Source organism: Muntiacus reevesi, chromosome X (genome assembly GCF_963930625.1).
Source record: "Muntiacus reevesi chromosome X, mMunRee1.1, whole genome shotgun sequence".
NCBI classification, from domain to species: domain Eukaryota; kingdom Metazoa; phylum Chordata; class Mammalia; order Artiodactyla; family Cervidae; genus Muntiacus; species Muntiacus reevesi.
The window spans coordinates 48,921,039-48,943,052 of NC_089271.1; the positions used below are offsets into that span (position 1 = coordinate 48,921,039).

Below are 22,014 nucleotides of genomic sequence, written 5' to 3' on the forward strand. Positions count from 1 at the left end.
TTTTTTTGGTTTCATTGAATGCCCTTGGCACTCCAGTTAAGGAGGCTGAGATAGGTCTTATGATCACAAATTTTCAAGAAGAGGAAATTGCATCTTAAGGAGTTTGAGCTTGCTCAATCTTCTGCCACATAAAGCTAGGATTTTAATCACACATTCTGTCTCTTAATCATGTCTTTTTTCACAATGCACATATACCTTTTTTCAGTCAATATGTATTTGACTTCTTTGGGCTGTGGTGTATATAGGGCGTGTAAATAAGGGCAAGAAAAGTAGATTCTATCCTCAGGTAACTCCCATAGTGCTTTAATATATGAGAAGATGCATGAAAAATATGAAACTTTCATTCATAAAACCAACTAAAGATTGGAGAGGTGTTAGCTGGAAGTACATGGAAAATGTTAGCTTTAGACATAAGGTGTTCCCAGAAGCTCACTTTCTTTCAAAATAGATTGTGATGAGAAGAGACCCTGGTCACTCAGACCCTTTGGGCCTCAAGTAAGAAGTATAAGGAGGCTGCTAATAGTCATCACCACTCTAAGAAGTTTAAAGAACATCCTTCCAGCTTTGTCCAACCAAAATCCCCAAGGTTAACATTGTAACTGCTTCACTTCTTAGACATAGAGAAGGGCAAGGGCTTACCTGAGGCCACACAATGAGTCAGTAGCAGAATATATACTCAAATTCCTATCTTCAAACTTCCATCATGGTTATCCCCTCCCACATACCTATGTCATAAAAAGTGTCATATGATACTCAGTGCAAGGGGTGTGACCTTATGTATGATTGTGAATATTGTTCACTGTGTCAGGACAAGGGTAAAATTGCTTTTCTCATCAAGGCATCTGTGCTGGAGTGAGGGAAACTTTTTCAAATTTCCACAAAGTCACTATATGAGAAGTTCAAAGGAGGAGCGCTAAAGTGAAAGAACAGCATTGAGAAAGCTCTAGCCTTTGGCCTAGACTTCTGCAGGTGCTCAGTGTTTCATGAATCAGTTCAGGTCTGAAGATAACTGATTCTGAAAGTTGACTTTATCTAATCATTTTTTCATCAACATACATTTATAATCCATGCATCAAGGCCCAAACATAGCTGTGCCCTAAGAATACAAAGAGGAATAGGCTATCTGCTCTGATAGAATGACCACTTGGTTGAAGAAGACAGTGAATATGCAGCTGGCCAGAATTGGGGGATGGTAAAGCAAGTGGGGTGGGGGAACACAGAAAAGGGGATCCAGTCCAACTTGGAGGAAAAGATCTGGAAGAGCATGTTTACCAAGTATTTAGGGCACCAGCAAGGTAGAGACTACCAAAAATAAGAAATAAAAAAAGACAGTCCTGAAAGCTTTTGATAGCTTGTATTGGGTTGGCAGAAAGTTTGTTTGGGTTTTCCTGAACGAACTTTCTGGCCAACACAATATTTCAAAAACAGTATCAAGGTAGTGAAAACAGAAAAGATCTAACCAGAAATCAGTAGAACCTGCTCATATTATAAGATAGCTTATAATTTTTAGTATAAAGATGTCTTTCCCATCAGGAAGCTTCTATAAGCCTCTTATCCTTATTCATCAGAGGGCAAACAGAATGAAAACCACAAGTACAGAAAACTAAAAAAACTGATCACATGGACCACAGCCTTGTCTAACTCAATGAAACTATGAGCCACGCCATGTAGGGCCACCCAAGATGGACAGGTCATGGCAAAGAATTCAGAAAAAACATGGTCCACAGGAGAAGGAAATGACAAAACACCTCAGTATTCTTGCTTTGAGAACCCCATGAACAGTATGAAAAGGCAAAAAGACGTGACACTGAAAGATGAACTCACCAGGTTGGTAGGTGCCCAATATGCTACTGGAAAAGAGTGGAGAAATAATTCCAGAAAGAATGAAGAGATGAAGCCAAAGCAAAAACAATGCCCAGATGTGGATGGGACTGGTGATGGAAGTAAAGGCTAATGCTATAAAGAACCATACTGCTTAGGAATCTGGAATAGTAGGTCATGAATCAAGGTAAATTGGAAGTGGTGAAATAGGAGACAGCAAGAGTGAACATCGACATTTTAGGAATCAGTGAATAGGAATAGACCGGAATGGGCCAATTTAATTCAGATGATCATTATTTCTACTACTAGGGGCAACAATCCCTTAGAAGAAATGGAGTAGCCCTCATAGTCAAGAAAAGAGTCCAAAATGCAGTACTTGGGTGCAATCGCAAAAATGACAGAATGATCTCTGTTCGTTTTCAAGGCAAACCATTCAACATCACAGTAATCCAAGTCTATGTCCCAACCACTAATTCTGAAGAAGCTGAAGTTGAGTGGTTCTATAATGACCTACAGGACCTTCTAGAATTAACACCAAAAAGAGATGTCCTTTCATCGTAGGGGACTGGAATGCAAAAGTAGGAAGTCAAGAGATACCTGGAGTAACAGGCAAGTTTGGCCTTGGAGTACAAAATGAAGCAGGGCAAAGACTAACAGAATTTTGCCAAGAGAACACACTGGTCATAGCAAAGACCCTCTTCCAACAAAACAAGAGACAATGCTACACATGGACATCACCAGATGGTCAACACCGAAATCAGACAGATTATATTCTTTGCATCCAAAGATGGAGAAGCTCTACACAATCAGCAAAAACAAGACCAGGAGCTGACTGTGGCTCAGATCATGAACTCCTTATTGGAAAATTCAGACCTAAGTTGAAGAAAGTAGGGAAACCTCTAGACCATTCAGGTATGACCTAAATCAAATCCCTTACAATTATACAGTGGAAGTGACAAACATATTCAAGGGGTTAGATCTGATAGACAGAATGTCTGAAGAACTATGAATGGAGGTTCATGACATTGTACAGGAGGCAGTGATCAAGACCATACCCAACAAAAAGAAATGCAAAAAGTCAAAATGGTTGTCTGAGGAGACCTTATAAATAGCTGAGAAAAGAAGAGAAGCTAAAGGCAAAGGAGAAAAGGAAAGGCATACCCATATGAATGCAGAGTTCCAAAGAATAGCAAGGAGAGATAAGAAAGCCTTCCTCAGTGATCAATGCAAAGAAATAGAGGAAAAAATCGAATGGGCAAGACTGGAGATCTCTTCAAGAAAATTAGAGATACTAAGATGAGCACAATAAAGGACAGAAATGGTATGGACCTAACAGAAGCAGAAGATATTAAGAAGAGGTGGCAAGACTACAAAGAAGAACCATACAAAAAAAAATCCTAATGACCCAGATAACAATGATGGTGTGATCACTCACCTAGAGCTAGACATCCTGGAGTCTGAAGCCAAGTGGACCTTAGGAAACATCACTATGAACAAAGCTAGTGAAGGTGGTGGAATTCCAGCTGAGCAATTTCAATTCCTAAAAGATAGTGTTGCTAAAGTGCTGCACTCAAAATGCCAGCAAATTTGCAAAAAGTCAGCAGTGACCACAGGAGTGGAAAAGGTCAGTTTTCATTCCAATTTCAAAGAAAGACAATGCCAAAGAATGTTCAAACTACCACACAATTGCACTCATCTCACACACTAGCAAAGTAATGCTCAAAATTATCCAAGCCAGGCTTCAACAGTACGTGAACCATTAACTTGCAGATGTTCAAGCTGGATTTAGAAAAGACAGTGGAACCAGAGATCAAATTGCCAACATTCCTGGATCATAGAAAAATCAAGAGAGTTCTGGAAAAGCATCTACTTCTGCTTTATTGGCTACATCAAATCCTTTGACTGTGTGGATTACAATAAACTCTGGAAAATTCTTAAAGAGATTGGAATACCAAGCCACCTTACCTGCCTCCTGAGAAATCTGTATGCAGGTCAAGAAGCAACAGTTAGAACCAGACATGGAACAATGGACTGGTTCCATATCAGGAAAGGAATATATCAAGGCTGTAGATTGTCACCTTGCTTATTTAACTTATATGCAGAGTACATTATGCAAAATGCCAGGCTGGATGAAGTACAAGCTAGAATCAAGATTGCTGGGAGAAATATCAATAACCTCAGATATGCAGACGACACCACCCTTATGGCAGAAAGCAAAGAAGAACCAAAGAACTTCTTGATGAAAGTGAAAGAAGAAAGTGAAAAAGTTGGCTTAAAGCTCAGTATTCAGAGAACTAAGATCATGACATCCACTCCCATCACTTCATGGGAAATAGATGGGGAAACAATGGAAACAGTGACAGACTTTATTTTCTTGGGCTCCAAAATCACTGCAGATGGTGACTGTAGCCATGACATTAAAAGACACTTGCTCCTTGGAAGAAAACCTATGCCCAACCTAGACAGCATATTAAAAAGCAGAGATATTACTTTGCTGACAAAGGTCCATCTAGTCAAAGCTATGGTTTTTCCAGTAGTCATATATGGATGTGAGAGTTGGACTATAAAGAAAACTGAGCACCAAAGAATTGATGCTTTCAAAGTGTGGTGCTGAAGAAGACTCATGAGAGTCCCTTGGACTGCAAGGAGATCCAAACAGTCAATCCTGAAGGAAATCAGTCCTGAATGTTCATTGATGCTGAAGCTGAAGCTCCAATACTTTGGTCACTTGATGTGAAGAACGCACTCATTGGAAAAGACCCTGTTCCTGGGAAAGATTGAAGGCAGGAGGAGAAGTGGATAACAGAGAATGAGATGGTTGGATGGCATCACTGACTCGATGGACATGAGTTTGGCAAGCTCCAGGAGTTGGTGATGGACAGAGAGGCCTGGAGTGCTGCAGTCCATGTCATTGCAAAGAGTCCAACAACACTTAGCAACTGAACTGAACTGATAATTTTTATTTTAAATTATAAATGATGGGAGTATGCCGAGAAGAAATAGAAAACGTAGTACTTTTGATGTGAAGTACCTCTAAATGATTCACATGATCCTGGGCTTAAAAAAACTTTGTAGAAAGAGTGAATATACTGACTCTTGGAGGATAGATGCATAGGAGCTCAGCTTTGGAAACCAGGGAAAGAACATCTTTTCAAGGACAGAGAACAGTACCTTGTAAAGGCCTAGTTAAGTCTGAATAAAAAGTAGACGAGTACAGAGAATATTTCAGCAAAAGCATTAAGGCTGAAATGAAATAAAGTTATGAGCATGGACACGGAACACTGAGGTTAGGTCAAGCACAGCCAAGGTATGAAGGCACCTAGAATGTCAGAATAAGCTAAGGAATTTGGAATTTATCCTAGTGCCACTCAGAACCTAGTGGCAGGAACAAGACAACAAGGTGACATCAAACATTTACCACCTAGGCTCTAAGAGTCATAGGCTGGAGATTTTGACATCAGGCAAATCACTTCCTCTCTGTGTGTTTCAGTTTCCTCACCTATAAAACAGAGATTATAGTCTCCACTTCCTAGGATGGCTATGAGGATTTATGCAGTTTGAAACCTCCCACCCCTGCCAGATGCACACACACACACACACACACACACACACACACACACGAAATGCTCAGCAAATGCAAATGGCCTATGAGATGTTGGAGGCAGTCAGGGACAGGCAGTCAGGTACAGTTGGCAGCTGCTTTTTTGTTTGTTTGTTTTATGCAATAGATGTTTATATCAGAATATTAGGTGAATTCTATTTTAAAATGTATTAGAAGACCTGGATAATTTAAAGGGCCCACCCTTGCCAGAATTCTTTAGTGACATGAAAAGATCTCCAAGTATTTCAGATATTTTTAAAACATATTTGTAAGCATGACAGCAGATGTTCTGACCCTCAGACCTGACAGAACAGTGACTATACCCTGTGCCTGACTGCCTGTCCTTGACTGCTTCCAGCATCTCATAGGCCACTTGCATTTGCTTCCTGTTTGACTGTTGAAGGATTACTGTTTCTCTCTCAGTATGTCAGCAATGTGAACCACAGAAGAGAGAATAATAGATGCATGGAGTGTAATGAGTGAAAGTAAAAAAACAGTCTGGCTCAAGCTGAGACTGAGGAAAGGAGACAAAGGGAGATGGTAGCAGGCAGTGAGCTCCTCAGGGTGGCCAGGAACCAAGTTTCTAGAACAGGTATGCAGAACAAGGCAAGGCTAGAGGAAAGGTAAGTGAGAGCGACACTGTGGAGTAGGCTTGAAGGCAGGGTGTGTGGTTGGGGCTTTCTCTTGGGATCAGCCTCTCCAACATCAGCTCCTGAGTTGCCCTTGCTCCTGCTTGGACCGGCCCAGCCACCTGTCCTACATCAAGATCTTCGACGTGGGCACACGCTACATGGTGAATCGTGTGCAGGACCATATCCAGAGCCGCACAGTCTACTATCTCATGAACATTCACGTCACACCCCGCTCCATCTACCTATGCCGGCATGGTGAGAGTGAACTCAACCTCAGAGGCCGTATTGGAGGTGACTCTGGCCTCTCAGCTCGGGGCAAGCAGGTAGGGAAGGCCCCATGCACTCTGAAACATTGACTGGGCTGGTTCAAGTGGGCCACATGTTGGTGGGGTGGCTGCTGACTGGGTCCTGAGGGTGGAGGGGCTCAGTGACAAGGTAAAAGCAGGTTCTGGCCACTCCTGCTCTTCCACCCCATTAGTCATTCAGTCGACCGATCTTTGCTGGCTTCCATGTGCCACCAGCAACTCTGATGCTTTGATCCTGGCACACCAGGCCTTCCCAGACCACTTGCTCCTCCAACCCCATTAAAATGAGCACTGTCCCTCCTGCCTGACTGGTCCCCTCATTTTTCTCACAACTCTGTGTCTTCATTTGTGCAGTTTCCGCCATGGATGCTGCCCTCCTCTGTCCCTTCTGTCAGCTGGTGACCATCATTTGCACAGACAGCTGCCCTGAAGTGCCCCACACTTGAATCCATCTTTTCCTACATTACTAAGGGCTGATGCTATGCTCCCAAACCTCCACTGCAGGTCATCATAGAGTTGACTCTTGTCCCCCACCTGTTACCACTTCTTTCCTGCCCTCCCTTCTCCACGCTTTCCAGGACCCATTTCCTGCTCCATGGGCTGATCCAGGAAGCCCTCCGTCCTCTCTTGCCCTCCCAGGCAGGTCACTTGGACTCCATATCCCCCAGTTCTGGCCCATCTCTGACCTTCATGGTGGGGGTCTATTTTCTGAGTGAATGAGTGAAAGTTGCTCAGTGGTGTCTGACTCTTTGTGACCTCATGGACTATACAGTCCATGGAATTCTCCAGGCCAGAATACAGGAGTGGGTAGCCTATCCCTTCGCCAGCGGATCTTCCTGGCCCAGGAATCGAACCGGGGTCTCCTGCATTGCAGGTGGATTCTTTACAAACTGAGCTATCAGGGAAGCCAATGGTGGGTGTCTCTTCTTTCTAGTCAAGAATAATGACCCGCATGTTATACGTGCTGCCCAAATAAAGAGACACATTTTCCTGCATTTGGCCCTCTCCCTGGGCTTGTTAAAGGGGCTTCCCAGGTAGCTTGGATGACAAAGAATCTGTCTGCAGTGCAGGAGACTCAGGTTCGATCCCTGGATTGGGAAGATACCCTGGAGAAGGGAATAGCAACCCACTCCAGTATTCCTGCCTGGAGAATTCCATGGACAGAGGAGCCTGGCTGGCTACAGTCCATGGGGTCACAGAGTCAGACACGACTGAGTGACTAACATTTTCACTTTCACTGGGCTTGTTAATATAGGTATTGTTCTTGCTGGGAGGATGACGTGGGGTGGGATAAGAGGGAATGAGGTGCAGGAGGGAAGGAGCTCCCTCTTTTATTGGACACCTCTGCACATTCATGGTACCATCTACTTCCACATGTGTGGCCTCATTTAATCTTCACAACTCTGTGGAGTGGGCATTACCATCACTGATTTATGGAAGAGGAGGCTGAGGCCCAGACAGGAACAGAAAGTGGCCTCTGGTCACACATTCAGTAAAGGACAGAGCCAGAACTGAAAACCAGGCCTTCCTGCTTGCTCCTCAGCCTCCTCCACTGCAGAGCTGGCAGTGTTGCAGGCAAGTCATCACACCAGAAGCCTCAGTCCTCTTGGCTCTTTTTCTGTTACTTTCAGACTGGCAGTATCCCCTCAAGGTGGACTCTGACTTCTATTACCTCTCTCACTCCTCAGAGCAGAGTCAGAGGCCATAGAGATGCCACCCAAGCCTGTGGCACCACCTACAGCCAGGGGTCTCTTGGTTGGGGCTGTCCATGGCCTTGCCCACACAACTAAGCACCCAGTTTGGACACATGGCCATCTCCATACAACATGCCTCCTTAAACAGAAATGTGTACATGTACATGCACATGCCTGGTTCCAACTTTCATGCTAAAGAGCCCAGTGCAGCATGCATGGTTTCCAAAGTATTTTCCCATCAACTGTCATCCACAATCGAGCACCGTAGCTCTCATTATGTGCCAGAGAGCACTCTGGTGGCTCCCCATCTACTATCTAATGTGACACTCACAGAGACCAGGCTCGGTGAGCTAATGCTGTTTGCATGTTACAGTCAGGAGATACAAAGCCAGAATGGGCCCATGATATGCCCCAGGACACAAGGGGACCCTGTAAGGGAGCCGGGGTAGATTAAACCCCATCACTTGTCTCCCAGTCAGGACTCCTTCCACCAGAGCACACTGACTGCTCACTCATAATCCGTAATTAGAATGTGTGGACACAATGCCTGTATCTGTACATTAAAATGTGTGCCCTGTATCTGTCCATTTGTACAGATGTTCCCCACACATCATCTGTGATTAAAAACTTGCCTATCTGCAGAAGAAGAGTGAATCAGTTGCTCATATGCACTTCCACAAACCTAAATGGTTCCTTTCGGTGCTGTCACTGTTTCCCTCACTGGATGGGCTATGTCTTGAGATCTGGCCACCCCAGCACCCAACACATGGCTACACACACTCAGTAAATATTTGAATGCCCTTAGAATCTTAGTACCAGGTCCTCTGCTCAAGCAATGAGAATTCACAAAGTCAAAGAAAAATGTCCCCTACATCCCACTTGCATACACTTTCAGACCATACTCAGAGTACCCAGAATCCTAGAATTTCCTGCCCAGAGTCTGCTTCCAGTACTTATATGGGGCCTGTCCCAGAGTCTGTTCACATGAGAACAGGACATGTCACAAAATTGTTCACCCCTAGGAAAAGGAATGGCCAAGGGATCACTGTTTGTATGTCATGGGGATTGGTGAAGATATGATATAGACAGAATTTGTTCCTGTGACTGGATTATCCATAAGCATGTACTTAAGGTGCCTAGGAGTACAGGATGGAGCAGAAATGGGAAAAGAAGGGAGGTGAACTGTAAGTGGAGTGCTTCTATTTGTACTTTTGTCCCAGGCCCACAAATGTTAGAAGTGAACTGTTTGAATGAATGAATAGCCAAGTAGGAGGTTCTGTGAACAAGCATCAGTGAATACACACACACATATGCACATATACACACAAAAATACATATATTATTTTCTATTCCCTTGGGTCCTTAGTCATGTGGGCAAGAATATGACTTTTTGTAAATTGGAAACATTTAAACTCTACTCCTCCTTATTCATTATCACTCCATTATTTGTGGTAGATCTAAATTTATTCTCACGCCACCTTGTCTTCTTTCATCTCTCTTTCTCCCATCCTCTCCTCCTTTGCACCCCCACTCCTCAGTATGCCTATGCCCTGGCCAATTTCATTCAGTCCCAGGGTATCAGCTCCCTGAAGGTGTGGACCAGCCACATGAAGAGGACCATCCAGACAGCTGAAGCCTTAGGCGTTCCCTATGAACAATGGAAGGCCCTGAATGAGATTGATGCGGTGAGATGGAGGGGGATGGATTCCCTGGTGGGTAGTGACTCTAGACTTATCCCCTGGATTGCCTTTGCTGTGGCTCATATGCAAAACCTAATTAATTCAACAAACTTTTCTTGTGCTAAACACTGTTCTGTGCCTTGGGGATCCAGTGAAGTTCAGAACAGACAAGGTCTTTGCTCTCATGGAGCCCGAAGGTTGACAGTGAATAAGACATTGCATTGCATGCAACAAAAGTTTGTGAGAGGGGAAATACAAGGGTCTATAGAGTCTCAGAAGGTGAGGATATTCTTGACGAGACAGTGGTAGAAGATTTAGAAGGAAAGTTTCCTAGAAGCATGCAAAATGGACTTGGGTAAGGGAAAAATTTTAGTTCAAGGAATGGGGAGCAGTTCATGTGAAAGCCCAAAGGTGATAATAGAGCATAGCATGTTCAGGGTACTGAAGGAAAATAGCAGAGAGTCTAAGATAGTGGTTGTAAGGTCTGGAGAGAAAGGAGATGAGGTTGGAAAAGAAGAGAGCTTATGGGGCTTTATAGTCCATATTGAGGGATTTGGATGCTACCCTAAAAATGGGAAAACATTGGTGTGGTCTAAGTCAAGGAGTGGGCTACCACGTGCAAAATAGATAACCAGTGAGAAGCTGCTGTATAGTACAGGGAACTCAGATTGGTCCCCTGTGATAACCTAGAGGAGGGTGGTGGGGGATGGGAAGGAGGCTCAAGAGGGAGGGGATATAAGTATTCTTAAAGATGATTCATTTTGTTGTATAACAGAAACCAATGCAACATTGTAAAACAATTATCTTCCGATTAAAAATTATTTTTAAAAAAATACCTCCTTCCTCAAAAGGAGGAGTGGGCCAAATGTGATTCACATTTTCTTAAAGACCATGCTGTGAAGACTCCATCCATGACTCCGTCATGATCATGTCTGGAGACTAGGTGGGAAGAGGGCCAGAATGAGAATGCTTACCAGTATGGAGATGACTGCATTAGTCTAGGCAAGAAGTGAGGGTGTGATGGACCAGATGTGTATTGGAGATGAAATGAAGGAAAAACTTAGTGAATATTTCATCTGACCCTCATGACACAGTCTCTCTTTAGAGTAAGGTGTTTTCCATGAGTTCTTTAAGAAGATATTTCCTCTCCATTGTCTCACCTGCACTATAGGCACATTTACATCAGGTAGCAGCCCACAGGTTATGATTGTTAGATACTAAAGTAAAAGCTTCATCACAGATGTAGATAACTTCTGTGTAGGTAGGTTAACCTGATTGCCTGCTAGATAAATACAGGAAGTATGTGTGTACATGCATAATAACATATATACTTAACTATAGATGTATAGAGACACACATATTTAGAAAAGGGAAATACAACATTGTTATACATATCACATATATTATTATAAAATACATGTGAGACAACTTTTCATCATTAATAGTTCAGTTATTGTTTGTTTATGGCACACATGTGGTATAAGCACTTATTGGATCCCTACTCCATTTCAAACTCTAGAATAGTGCTAGAGACAGAGATTGGTTTCTGTCTTCATTGAATTTTCAGAAAAAAATAGGGTAGACAGAGGAATACAAAACAGCATGTGTGATGCAGACTCTGGTAGGCTAGAATGTGGGCACACAGATGCTGGGGCAAGGCATCTGACCCAAACATGATCTGCCTGGAGGAAATGATGCCTACTTAAAACCTGAGGATTGAGTAACAGCGAGCCAAGTAGAGAGGATCAGGAATCATGCAGAGAAAGCAGCATAAGCAAAGAGGGAATTGTGTATGTGTATAGGTTTACTAAGGTTATAGCAGTGGAGATGGAGAGAGAAGAAAGAGGAATAGATTTGAGAGAAATTTAAGGATTAGAATCTCAGAAATTAGCTATGAAAGATGGGTCAAGAAGGAGGAAGAATTTAGAATGATGTCTAACTTTCTGGTTTATTTCCATTACCAATACTATATTAATAATTAGATATATTAACCTAATAACATTAGATTAAATTGATCTATTTAAATTACTATATAATCCAAGCAATATTAATTATAGAGTAACATATTCCATGGATTGTTTTTTAATTGTGCCTTGTACATTCTGTACTAGTCTCTTTTATATATATTATCTATAATATTCAAAATACTGTTGTGAGATAGTTATAATTATCCTTATTTTGCAGATGAAGAAAATAAAATTCAAAGAAGTTAGGTGATTTTCTTTAAGTCAATAAGGGATCAGTGGTCACTTCCACAGGCAACAAATTCCCAGCATGCCTCAGAATAAAAAGTCAAAGCCAATCTGGAAGGACTTTGTGAATATACAGAGTGCATTTTCTCCCATGGGCAGTGTCAGATGCAGGTTTGACACTGCCTATCTTCTTGTAGGTTGGGACAGGTTGGGCTTTCCTAACTCCTAAGGAAAGCCTGGTTGGTGGCTCAAAAGACAACCAGAGCCCATTGCTTCACTACAGGAAGGTCTAATTGGAATCTACCAAACCAGAAGGGAATCTTATAAACCCAACATCGACCCCACCTCTACCAACAGCCACCTCACTTCTGTGGATTTCTTAGTGAGAACTCATTCTTTGAGAGCACTTAATTCCTTCTTTGGGTCAGGAGAATGTATATCCCCAAGGACCACTCTGAAACTGAGGAATTTGCTAATTCTTGCCTTCTGAGAGAGGTCTGTGGATACCTATTTCTTTATCTGCCAGAGGTCCTGGAGAAGAAGTGTAGACAGGAGGGATGGGAAATGCTAAACATTGAAAAGCCCTGTTATGGATATGTACATACACATGCACTTGCGTACACAGTCACAGACATCCACCACAGGTATGTTTACACTCACAGATATGCATTTCACAGACACATGGACTAACTAGTCAAATACAGGTTTCCTCTCAGACACATCTACCAATCATATGTGCACCATTCATGCACACACACACACACACACTTACAGACAGACACACCTAGAGGCACATATCACATTCACCATAGACACACATACAATCTTTGCACATATCTACATCACATAGACACATAGAGGCGTACCATGGACACACAAACAGTGCAGATATACAGCCTCAACTATATTACCACAGATTCACACAGACCTCAGACAGAGATACATAGATACTCACACATATATTTATGGAGATACACATTTCAGAGACACACACACCACAGACACACTGAGACCCACATGAAGAGACAGACCACAGAGACACCTATGCAGGCACATTCTTAGATGACGCAACATCCTTTATATACACATACTCATATATATACTTGCATATATATGCTGAGACAAATGCACAACCAATAGCACAGGACCTTAAACATACCAAAAATACACATCATGAGCAAGCTACACAAACACAGTCACAAATTCTTAAACCCACAAATTTATAAAAATACACACATATGTACAATGTACATCTATAAACCTGTTAGGACAATCATAGAGAAGCACCACAGGTACCCACCATGCACTCAGCCTGAACACACCTATGCACATGCACTCATTCTCACATCCACACAGCTACATACCTTGTGCACACATATACACATACACCAGACAACAAAAAGAATGTATTTTCTCCTTCCATAGAGGCAGTAAAGTGAAGTAGTGAAAGGTTTAGTTGCTCAGTTGTGTCCAACTCTTTGCAACTCCATGGACTATAACGCACCAGGAAGAAGAGGTGGCAGGTATACAAAGAAGAACTATACAAAAAAGGTCTTAATGATGCAGATAACCACAATGGTGTGGTCACTCACCTAGAGTCAGACATCCTGGAGTGTGAAGTCAAGTGGGCCTTAGGAAGTATTACTACCAACAAAGCTAGTGGAGGGGATGGAATTCCAGTTGAGCTATTTCAAATCCTAAAAGATGATGCTGTTAAACTGTTGCACTCAGTATGTCAGCAAATTTGGAAAATTCAGCCATAGCCACAGGATTGGAAAAGGTCAGTTTTCATTCCAAACTCAAAGAAGAGCAATACCAAAGGGACTACTGTGCAATTGTGCTCATGTCACATGTTAGCAGGGTAATGCTCAAGATCCTTCAAGCTAGGCTTCAACAGTATGTGAATCGAGAACTTCCAGATGTACAAGCTGGGTTTAGAAGGGGCAGATAAACCAGAGATCAAATTGCCAACATTTGTTGGATCATACAAAAAGCACGGGAATTCCAGGAAAACATCTATTTCTGCTTCACTGCTTCAAAAAAGCCTTTGACTGTGGATCACAATAAACTGTGGAAAATTCTTCAAGAGACAGGAATATCAGACCACCTTACTTGTCTCTTGAGAAACCTGTTTGAATGCCAGGAAACAATAGTTAGAACCAGACATGGAGCAATGGACTGGTTCAAAATTGGGAAAGGAGTACATCAAGGCTGTATACTGTCATCCTGCTTATTTAACTTATATGCAGAGTACACCATGCAAAATGCTGGGCTGGATGAGGCACAAGCTGAAATCAAGATTGCCGGGAGAAATATCAACAACCTCAGATACGCAGATGATACCACTCTAATGGCAGAAAGCAAAGAGGAACTAAAGAGCTTCTTGAGGAGGGTTAAAGAGGAAAGTTAAAAAGCTGGCTTAAAACTCAACATTCAAAAACTAAGATCATGGCATCTGGTCCCATCACTTCATGGCAAATGGACGAGAAAAAAGTGGAAAGAGTAACAGACTTTATTTTCTTGGGCTTCAAAATCACTGCAGACAGTGACTGCAGCCACGAAATTAAAAGACACTTGCTCCTTGGAAGAAAAGCTATGACAAACATAGATAGGGTATTAAAAACCAGACATCACTTTGCCAACAAAGTGCATATAGTCAAAGCTATGGTTTTTTCTGTAGTCATGTATGGATGTGAAAGTTGGATCATAAAGAAAACTGAGTGCTGAAGAATTGATGCTTTCAAATTGTGGTGCTGGAGATGACTCTTGAGAATCCCTTGGAAAGCAAGGAGATCTAACCAGTCAATCCTAAAGGAAATCAGTCCTGAATATTCATTGGAAGGACTGATGCTGAAGCTGAAGCTCCAATACTTTTGGCCACCTGATTTGAAGAGCTGACTCATTGGAAAAGACTCTGATGTTGGGAAAGATTGAGGGCAGGAGGAGCAGGGAGTGACAGAGATGGTTGCTTGGTGGGGTGATAAGATGATTGAATAGCATCATCAATTCAATGCACATGAGTTTGAACAAACTCCAGAAGATAGTGAACAACAGGGAAGCCTGGTGTGCTGCAGTTCATGGAGCTGCAAATAGTTGGACTCGACTAGTGACTGAACAACAATAACAGACAGCAGACCCAAACCTAGAGGTGTGTTAACAGAAACCCAGGTGCTTGTGTGCTAATGTTCAATGATCATTGGCCTCAGACCTATGGTAAAGGTTGTGGAGATTTCAACTTGTATAAACTTTTGTCCCCAAATAATTTTTCTCAGGGTGTCTGTGAGGAGATGACCTATGAAGAAATCCAAGAACACTACCCTGAAGAATTTGCACTGCGAGACCAAGATAAATACCGCTACCGCTATCCTAAGGGAGAGGTAAGATTTGGAGGGGTGGCTGGACTCTTAGGACTTCTCCCCAGTATCTTTATTCCAACTACCAGGATTCCATATTTTCCTGGACAGCTTTAGAAATAGGGTAAAGCAAATTTTGCAGCATCTTCCATCCCACAAAGCACATGATTATCTGGCCCCTGGCTCTCTCATTCTTGGCTATAAACAACATTTTCCTCTTTTTAAAGGCAGTACATTTGCCTGTTTATTTCCATCTTTCAGGAAAGCTCACTTTATTCTAGACTTTGTCTTTAATATTCTTTCACTAATGGCATCTGAAATATTTTAATGTACTTTAATTTTCTGACACTTTATTGCCAAGTTGCCTAAAGCTCCAGCCTTTCTGGATTGTGGGTTGGAGTCCCAAGTGACAATGGCTAGTGGTTTAACCAACTCTTCTGCCACCATATGAACCAGATTATCAGTTCCCTATTTCCATGTGGTGGTGAATCCTCATTGCTTTCAACCCAGCCTCCATTTAGCCAGTTCCACATGTTAGAATATTTATTAGTCATACTCCATTTCTGATACAGGTTCCTGAGGAAAATTATCAGAAAGCAGAATATTAGAGAAGATGAAATGATAGATATCCTGTGTTACAAAGCACTTTAACATTTGTATTTTCACCCTCAGAAATGACATTATGAAGTCAGTGACTGTGCCCTCATTTTCCCTTTTATATTTTGAGGCTATATTATTAGAAGCATACAAATTTAAAGCAATTATATCTCCTTAGTAAACTGTATATTTTATTATATAGTGAGCAAGCCTCTTTCCCCCCTAATAATGCTTCTTATATATGATATTAAAATTTTGTCTGCTCAGTATTTGGTTAGTTATTTACTTTCAACTTCTCTGTGTAGTTTTGTTTTGTTTCCTATAGACAACATAGAGCTGGGTTTTGTTGGTTTTGATAAATACTGGAAATATATGACTTTTTTTTTTTTTTTTTTTTTTTTTTAAATATTATTTTATTAGTTGGAGGCCAATCACTTTACAACATTTCAGTGGGTTTTATCATACATTGACATGAATCAGCCATATAGTTACACGTATTCCCCATCCCGATCCCCCCTCCCACCTCCCTCCCCACCCGACTCCTCAGGGTCCTCCCAGTGCACCAGGCAAGAGCACCTGATTCATGCATCCCACCAGGGCTGGTGGTCCGTTTCACCATAGATAGTATACATGCTGTTCTTTCAAAACATCCCACCCTCACGTTTGGAAATATATGACTTTTGAATGGCAAGTTTGGTATACTTTATTTTAATTACCAATTTATGTGAACTTATTTCTACTCTCTTATTTTGAGCTCTTTAAGCTTGGTTATTTTTTGTCTTTTCCTCCCTTCTTTAGAATTGATAAAATTTTACATCTATGTTTGAGTTATGCAATCTCTTTCCATTCTTTTAGAGTTACTCTTAACATTTTAATATGTATGACTGACAAAATCTAATAATCAATATCTCTACCTGCCTCCTGAATCAATATAAAAATTTTACAACTCTGGTCACTCCCGCTCTTATATTGCTTGCTAATTACTGTTTTTTATTTTACTTACTTCAAACGTGTGTCTTATCCCCCAAATGAATTATTATTGTTAGTATTATATTTATATTGTAAGCACAGCTTACTCATTGAGTGTTAATTGAGTGAATTCTTGCTGAAGCACTTCAATTTATACCAATCTATCAGAATACATCACTATTTGTCCCTATAATGCCAACATATTGTATTTTTGGGTTAAATTGACATTACCAAAGTAAAATTATTATGAATTCTAGATAAAATAGAATTACTTCCAAACAATAAACTTCGTACCCACATAGATGGATTTTTTCTTTTTAAAAAATTTTATTGGATTATATTTGATTTACAATGTTGTGTCACATATACATATATTTATTCTTTTTCAGGTTCTTCTCTCATATAGGTTATCACATAATATTGAAGAGTTTCTTATAATCCCAAGCACCTGATTTATCCTCCCTCCCACATTTTTCCTTTGGTAACCATAAGTTTGTTTTTGATATCTGTAGGTCTGTTTCTATTTTCTAAATAAGATCATTTATATCATTTTTTTAAATTATATTCTACATATGTGTGATGTCATATGATATTTGTCTTTTTCTGTCTGACTTCAGATAATCTCTAGGTTCACCCATGTTGCTGCACATGGCCTTATTTCATTCTTTTGATGGCTGAGTAATATTCCATTATATATGTTAATTAATATATACACAATGAAATTTATATGTATACAATGCAATATATTAATATTCAGTTCATCTGTTTATAGATATTTAGGTTCTTCTTCTCTATCCATTCATGTTGATACACATTTAGGTTGCTACCATGTCTTAGCTTTTGTAAATAGTGCTACAAAGAACACTGGAGTGCATGTATATTTTTGAATTATGATTTTCTCCAGATAAATGCCCAGGAGTGGGATTGCTGGGTCACATGATAGTTTTATTTTTAGTTTTTTAAGGAACCCCCATTCTGTTCTCCTAGATGGATTTTATGTAGCAGAAATGGGGGGAAATCACTTATCTAATTAAAATATAATTTTTACTAACTAAAAAATATTGTACATAGTCAGTGTTTATTTAGATTCAGCCACATATTTACCAATTCCTTTGATCATTCTTTCATGTTACATCTCAAGTTTTCCTTCTGAGTTAAATGTCTATCTTTTTTTTAGAATTTTCTTTAGGAGGATCTGTTGGTCATAGACTCACCTTTCCTTTTGTCTAAAAATGTCTTTTGGAGGGGTGGTCCTCAAACCTAGATGGTACTTTGGCAAGGTATAAAACACTAGGATGACAATTTTCTCTCTGGAGTTATCATCACCACTGTCTTCTGGTTTCTAACATGGCTAAGAAGTCTCCTACAAGTCTAATTGTTATTTCTTTTCTCTCTGGCTACTTTTAGGGTCTTTGGGTCTCTATTGCTTTTAAGCTTCACTCTGATGTGTCTAAATATTAATTTATTTTAATTCATCTTGCTTGGAATTAATTGGAATTCCTGAATCTGAGAACTGAGATTCTTCATCAGTTCTAGAAAATTCCCAGGCATTATATCTTTAACTATTACTCTCTCATATTTTCTTTATTATCTCCTTCTAGAAATGCAACTAGATATGTGTTAGTTTTACCTCTATGCTTCATGTCTCCTAACTTCTTATTTTCGATCTCTTTGCTACATTCTGAGTAATTTCTTCAGCTCTGTCTTCCAAAACATTTTATTTAATACTCTGCCTACTCTATCCATTGAGTTTTCCATTTTAATGAATATATTCTTCATTTATAAAAATTCTACTTAATTCTTTTTCAAATCTGGATCTTATATTCAATAGCATCTTATTTCTTCCTTGCATTTTTGAGTCAATCTTTTACTTCTTTAAAAATCTTGAGAATATTTATTTTATATTGTGGATCCTTTATCTTAAGTTGTTAGATTTCTGCTTATTTTTACTTATTATAGCTTATTTTCTGTGTATGTTATATGAGCCTCAGTTTGACAAAAATTTATCTGTGGGAAATCCATGCAGCCTCAGTTGAGAGAATCTAGAGAGAATTTACATTTGCTTCTTCCAGACACTCCTGAAAGCAAATGACTTGAAATCACTTTTTATTAAACTCTCAGCTTAGCATTTTCTAAAATACATGGGTAATATAATTCTGAACCACAAATCTATTTAACGATATGTTTGGGGTTATACATTCTTAGTGGAGGCTTTTCTTAATTTTTTCCTCCTAGAGTCAGACAGAGACACATTTTTTTATTGTTTCCCTTTGCCTGTGGATATATTTTTAGCCTATAATTTTATTGAGGATGTAGTCCTTTGAAGGTCTCAGTCCCAAATCCCTACCCTATACACACCTAAGGCTTCACCTCGTATTTCTACTGTTTTAAAAGCTCAAGGCTCTTGGATACTGTGATTGGCAAATGCCCCCATGGGAATTATGGCTTCTATATCCATTCATCACTCTTTTTCCCAAGTTTTTTTTCATTTAGGAACCCTATATTCATAATGTTGTGTTTTCTTGAAAGATCAGCAGTGCAAACATTTATTTTATCCAGCTTTTCTAGGGATTTTTTAGAGGAAAGTTTTATTATTGTTATTGTTGTCTACTCCACTATACTGATTGCTCCATTTAATAGATGAAAAAGTAAGGCCCTAGGAAGGAAGTGAGTTGCCCAAGGTCATACTGCTGACCAACAACTGAACTGGCACCACAATCAAGTTTTCCTGATTCCTGGTCTAGAGTTCTTCTCCTCAGGGCAAATGTGCCTCATCTCCCCTTCTTACACAAATGTTTCTCTCCCTTTCAGTCTTATGAAGATCTGGTCCAGCGTCTGGAGCCAGTTATAATGGAGCTAGAACGGCAGGAAAATGTATTGGTGATCTGCCACCAGGCTGTCATGCGGTGCCTCCTGGCCTACTTTCTGGACAAGAGCTCAGGTACCACTTTTCTCTCTGTTCCTGGCATGGGAGCTGCATGTAAGTTGAGACTCTGACATCAGAAACTTTTGGTTTATATCTTAATAGTTAAGAGTACAGTATTTAGAACAAGGGTGCATGAGTCCAAGTTCTTACTCTGTCTCGTGATACCTTTGGCAAATTACTTTAACCTCTCCCCGTTGGCTCAGTAGTAAAGAATCCGCCTACAGCGCAGAAGCCACAGGAGATGTGGGCTCAATCCCTAGGCCAGGAAGATCCCCTGGAGGAGGGCACAGGCAACCCACTCCAGTATTCTAGCCTGGAGAATCCCATGGATGGAGGATCCTGATAGGCTACAGTCCATGGGTTCGCAAACAGTTGGACACAACTGAAGCGACTTAGCAGGTTGCAGGCTCTGTTCTTAGTTTCCTCATCTGTAAAATGGAGAGAATGATGAAGTTTAAATAAATTAACATTAAAACAGTTCATGACACAAAGTATGGGCCATATAAGTGTTAGCTGCTATTATTAATAGCAGATATTAATAATAAGCCAACCTTAACAGTCTGTTTCAACCTAAGAAAGCTGAGCCAGTATTTCTCAGAGTCATGCTGTCATCAGTGGAATGGGACCTCTTGTGACTTTTTTTTTAACTTTTTGGCCACACTGTGCATGTGCCATGGAGGATCGTATTTCCCTGACCAGGGATACAACACGCCCCCTGCAATGGAAGCACAGAATCTTAACCACTGGACCACCAGGGAAGTCCCTAGCATCTTGATTTTGATTATAGGTTTCTGTCTTTGCTCTAGGGATGATTTCTCCAAGATAGTGGTGTTTTCATTTTTAAATGATAATTTATTTTTACTAAAAAATCTGGATATTTTCATTTATGGAGTATCTACACACTGATTACAAATTGCAAGCTAGGGCAGCTGTCCTGGCAAGGGACTATCATGTCACCTCCAGGTGTGAAAGTCTATTTCTGAAATGGAAGCTGAAGTGTTGGCATCTCCAGGATACTGAAGTAAGGATGTGTGAGGACAGTGCAAAGTCATATTTGAAGTGTACAATGTCCTGCAGACTTGGATCTTTTCTATAAGATGCTAGTTTCCAAACAAAGGGCTCTTATAATATGGAGTCATCTAGAATTGGAACCTGGAGGACTTGAGAACTTGACATTGGACAAGTAATTTCCTTTGCTTGGTCCTCAGTCTCCTCAATGGAAAAAAGGTGACAGGGGATGGGGTGGTGCTGCTAGATTTCTGATACTGTTCACATCTCTACTGCTCAGTACTAGTTTTGAGACTGTGAGGCTAGCCCTGTAACCCTGACTGTGCAGAATAGGAAATGGAGGCTCTGAGAGATGAAGTGACTTGCCCGAGATCATAGGGCTCAGTGGGGCAGAGAGAGGCACTAATCTTGGGTGCATTCCAGAGGCACCTTATCTCAGACACATGTGGGGTTCATGGGAAGCACATGCATCTCCCATTTGCCCACTACTTTACCCACATACTACCCGCTTTCATGAACAGGCCATGCCAGCTTGTCACATCTGTCCTAGGAGCTGGACTAGGCACGACTGGGCACATGCTCTTACCGCTATTGCTGAAACTCAGGAAGATGCTGTGACTGAGAACTCAGATCCATAGGACCTCAGAGCTGGGTTCAATCCTGTGCTATAAGAGATAAGATCTTTGAGGGCCAGAAAAAGAAAAAGCATGGTTGAGATCACTTGTCTAGGCAGTGGCAGAACTGGGTCAGAGACCTCAGGCAAGTTGATTCCCTTCTCTGACTCTATTTTGTCAGGCATGCAGTGAGGAACAGTAACTCCCATAGAGTATCAGTGAGAATGGAGTGAGGTAGTAGACCAAAAGCACTGGACCCAGCACCTGAAGATGATGATGACAAAGGCAAGGAAGAGGAGCAGATTGGTTGCCCAGGAAATTTTATGTGTCAGGAGGCTGGGTGGGCTGTGGCAGGCCTGAAAAGCCTAGCATGACCCTCAGGGGCAGGGAGGCCATGATGGGTGGGTACTGGCTCAATGAAGGGAGATAGAAAGCTGAATATGTTTCCTGGGTGATCAGGAGGATGGGTGTTTACAGAGAGGAATGAGAGGTGGGAGTGTCACCACACGGCACTGTGCATCCCTCAAAGGCAGTGGCAGAAGACTGCAGTGGTCAGAGCACACATTTGGGCTCAAAGCATCCTGGGTTCCAGTTCCAGCACTGCCACTTCCTGGCTGTGGGAC

The 22,014-nt window shown here is 41.1% G+C and overlaps 1 protein-coding gene across 6 annotated transcripts in view; it reads left to right on the forward strand.

Annotated features, from left to right (window-relative positions):
• The window catches only part of PFKFB1 (6-phosphofructo-2-kinase/fructose-2,6-biphosphatase 1), a 100,139-nt gene that overhangs the window by 75,355 nt on the left and 2,770 nt on the right, over positions 1-22,014 (forward strand). For 4 of the 6 annotated variants that reach the window (XM_065916026.1, XM_065916025.1, XM_065916027.1 and 1 more), the window contains 4 exons: positions 6,170-6,377; positions 9,592-9,738; positions 15,197-15,301; positions 19,655-19,784. In XM_065916026.1, coding sequence (XP_065772098.1) covers positions 6,170-6,377; positions 9,592-9,738; positions 15,197-15,301; positions 19,655-19,784 — 590 coding nt within the window. The remainder of the gene's footprint in view (positions 1-6,169; positions 6,378-9,591; positions 9,739-15,196; positions 15,302-19,654; positions 19,785-22,014) is intronic. The other 2 variants (XM_065916024.1, XM_065916028.1) reach the window with 2 other exon arrangements.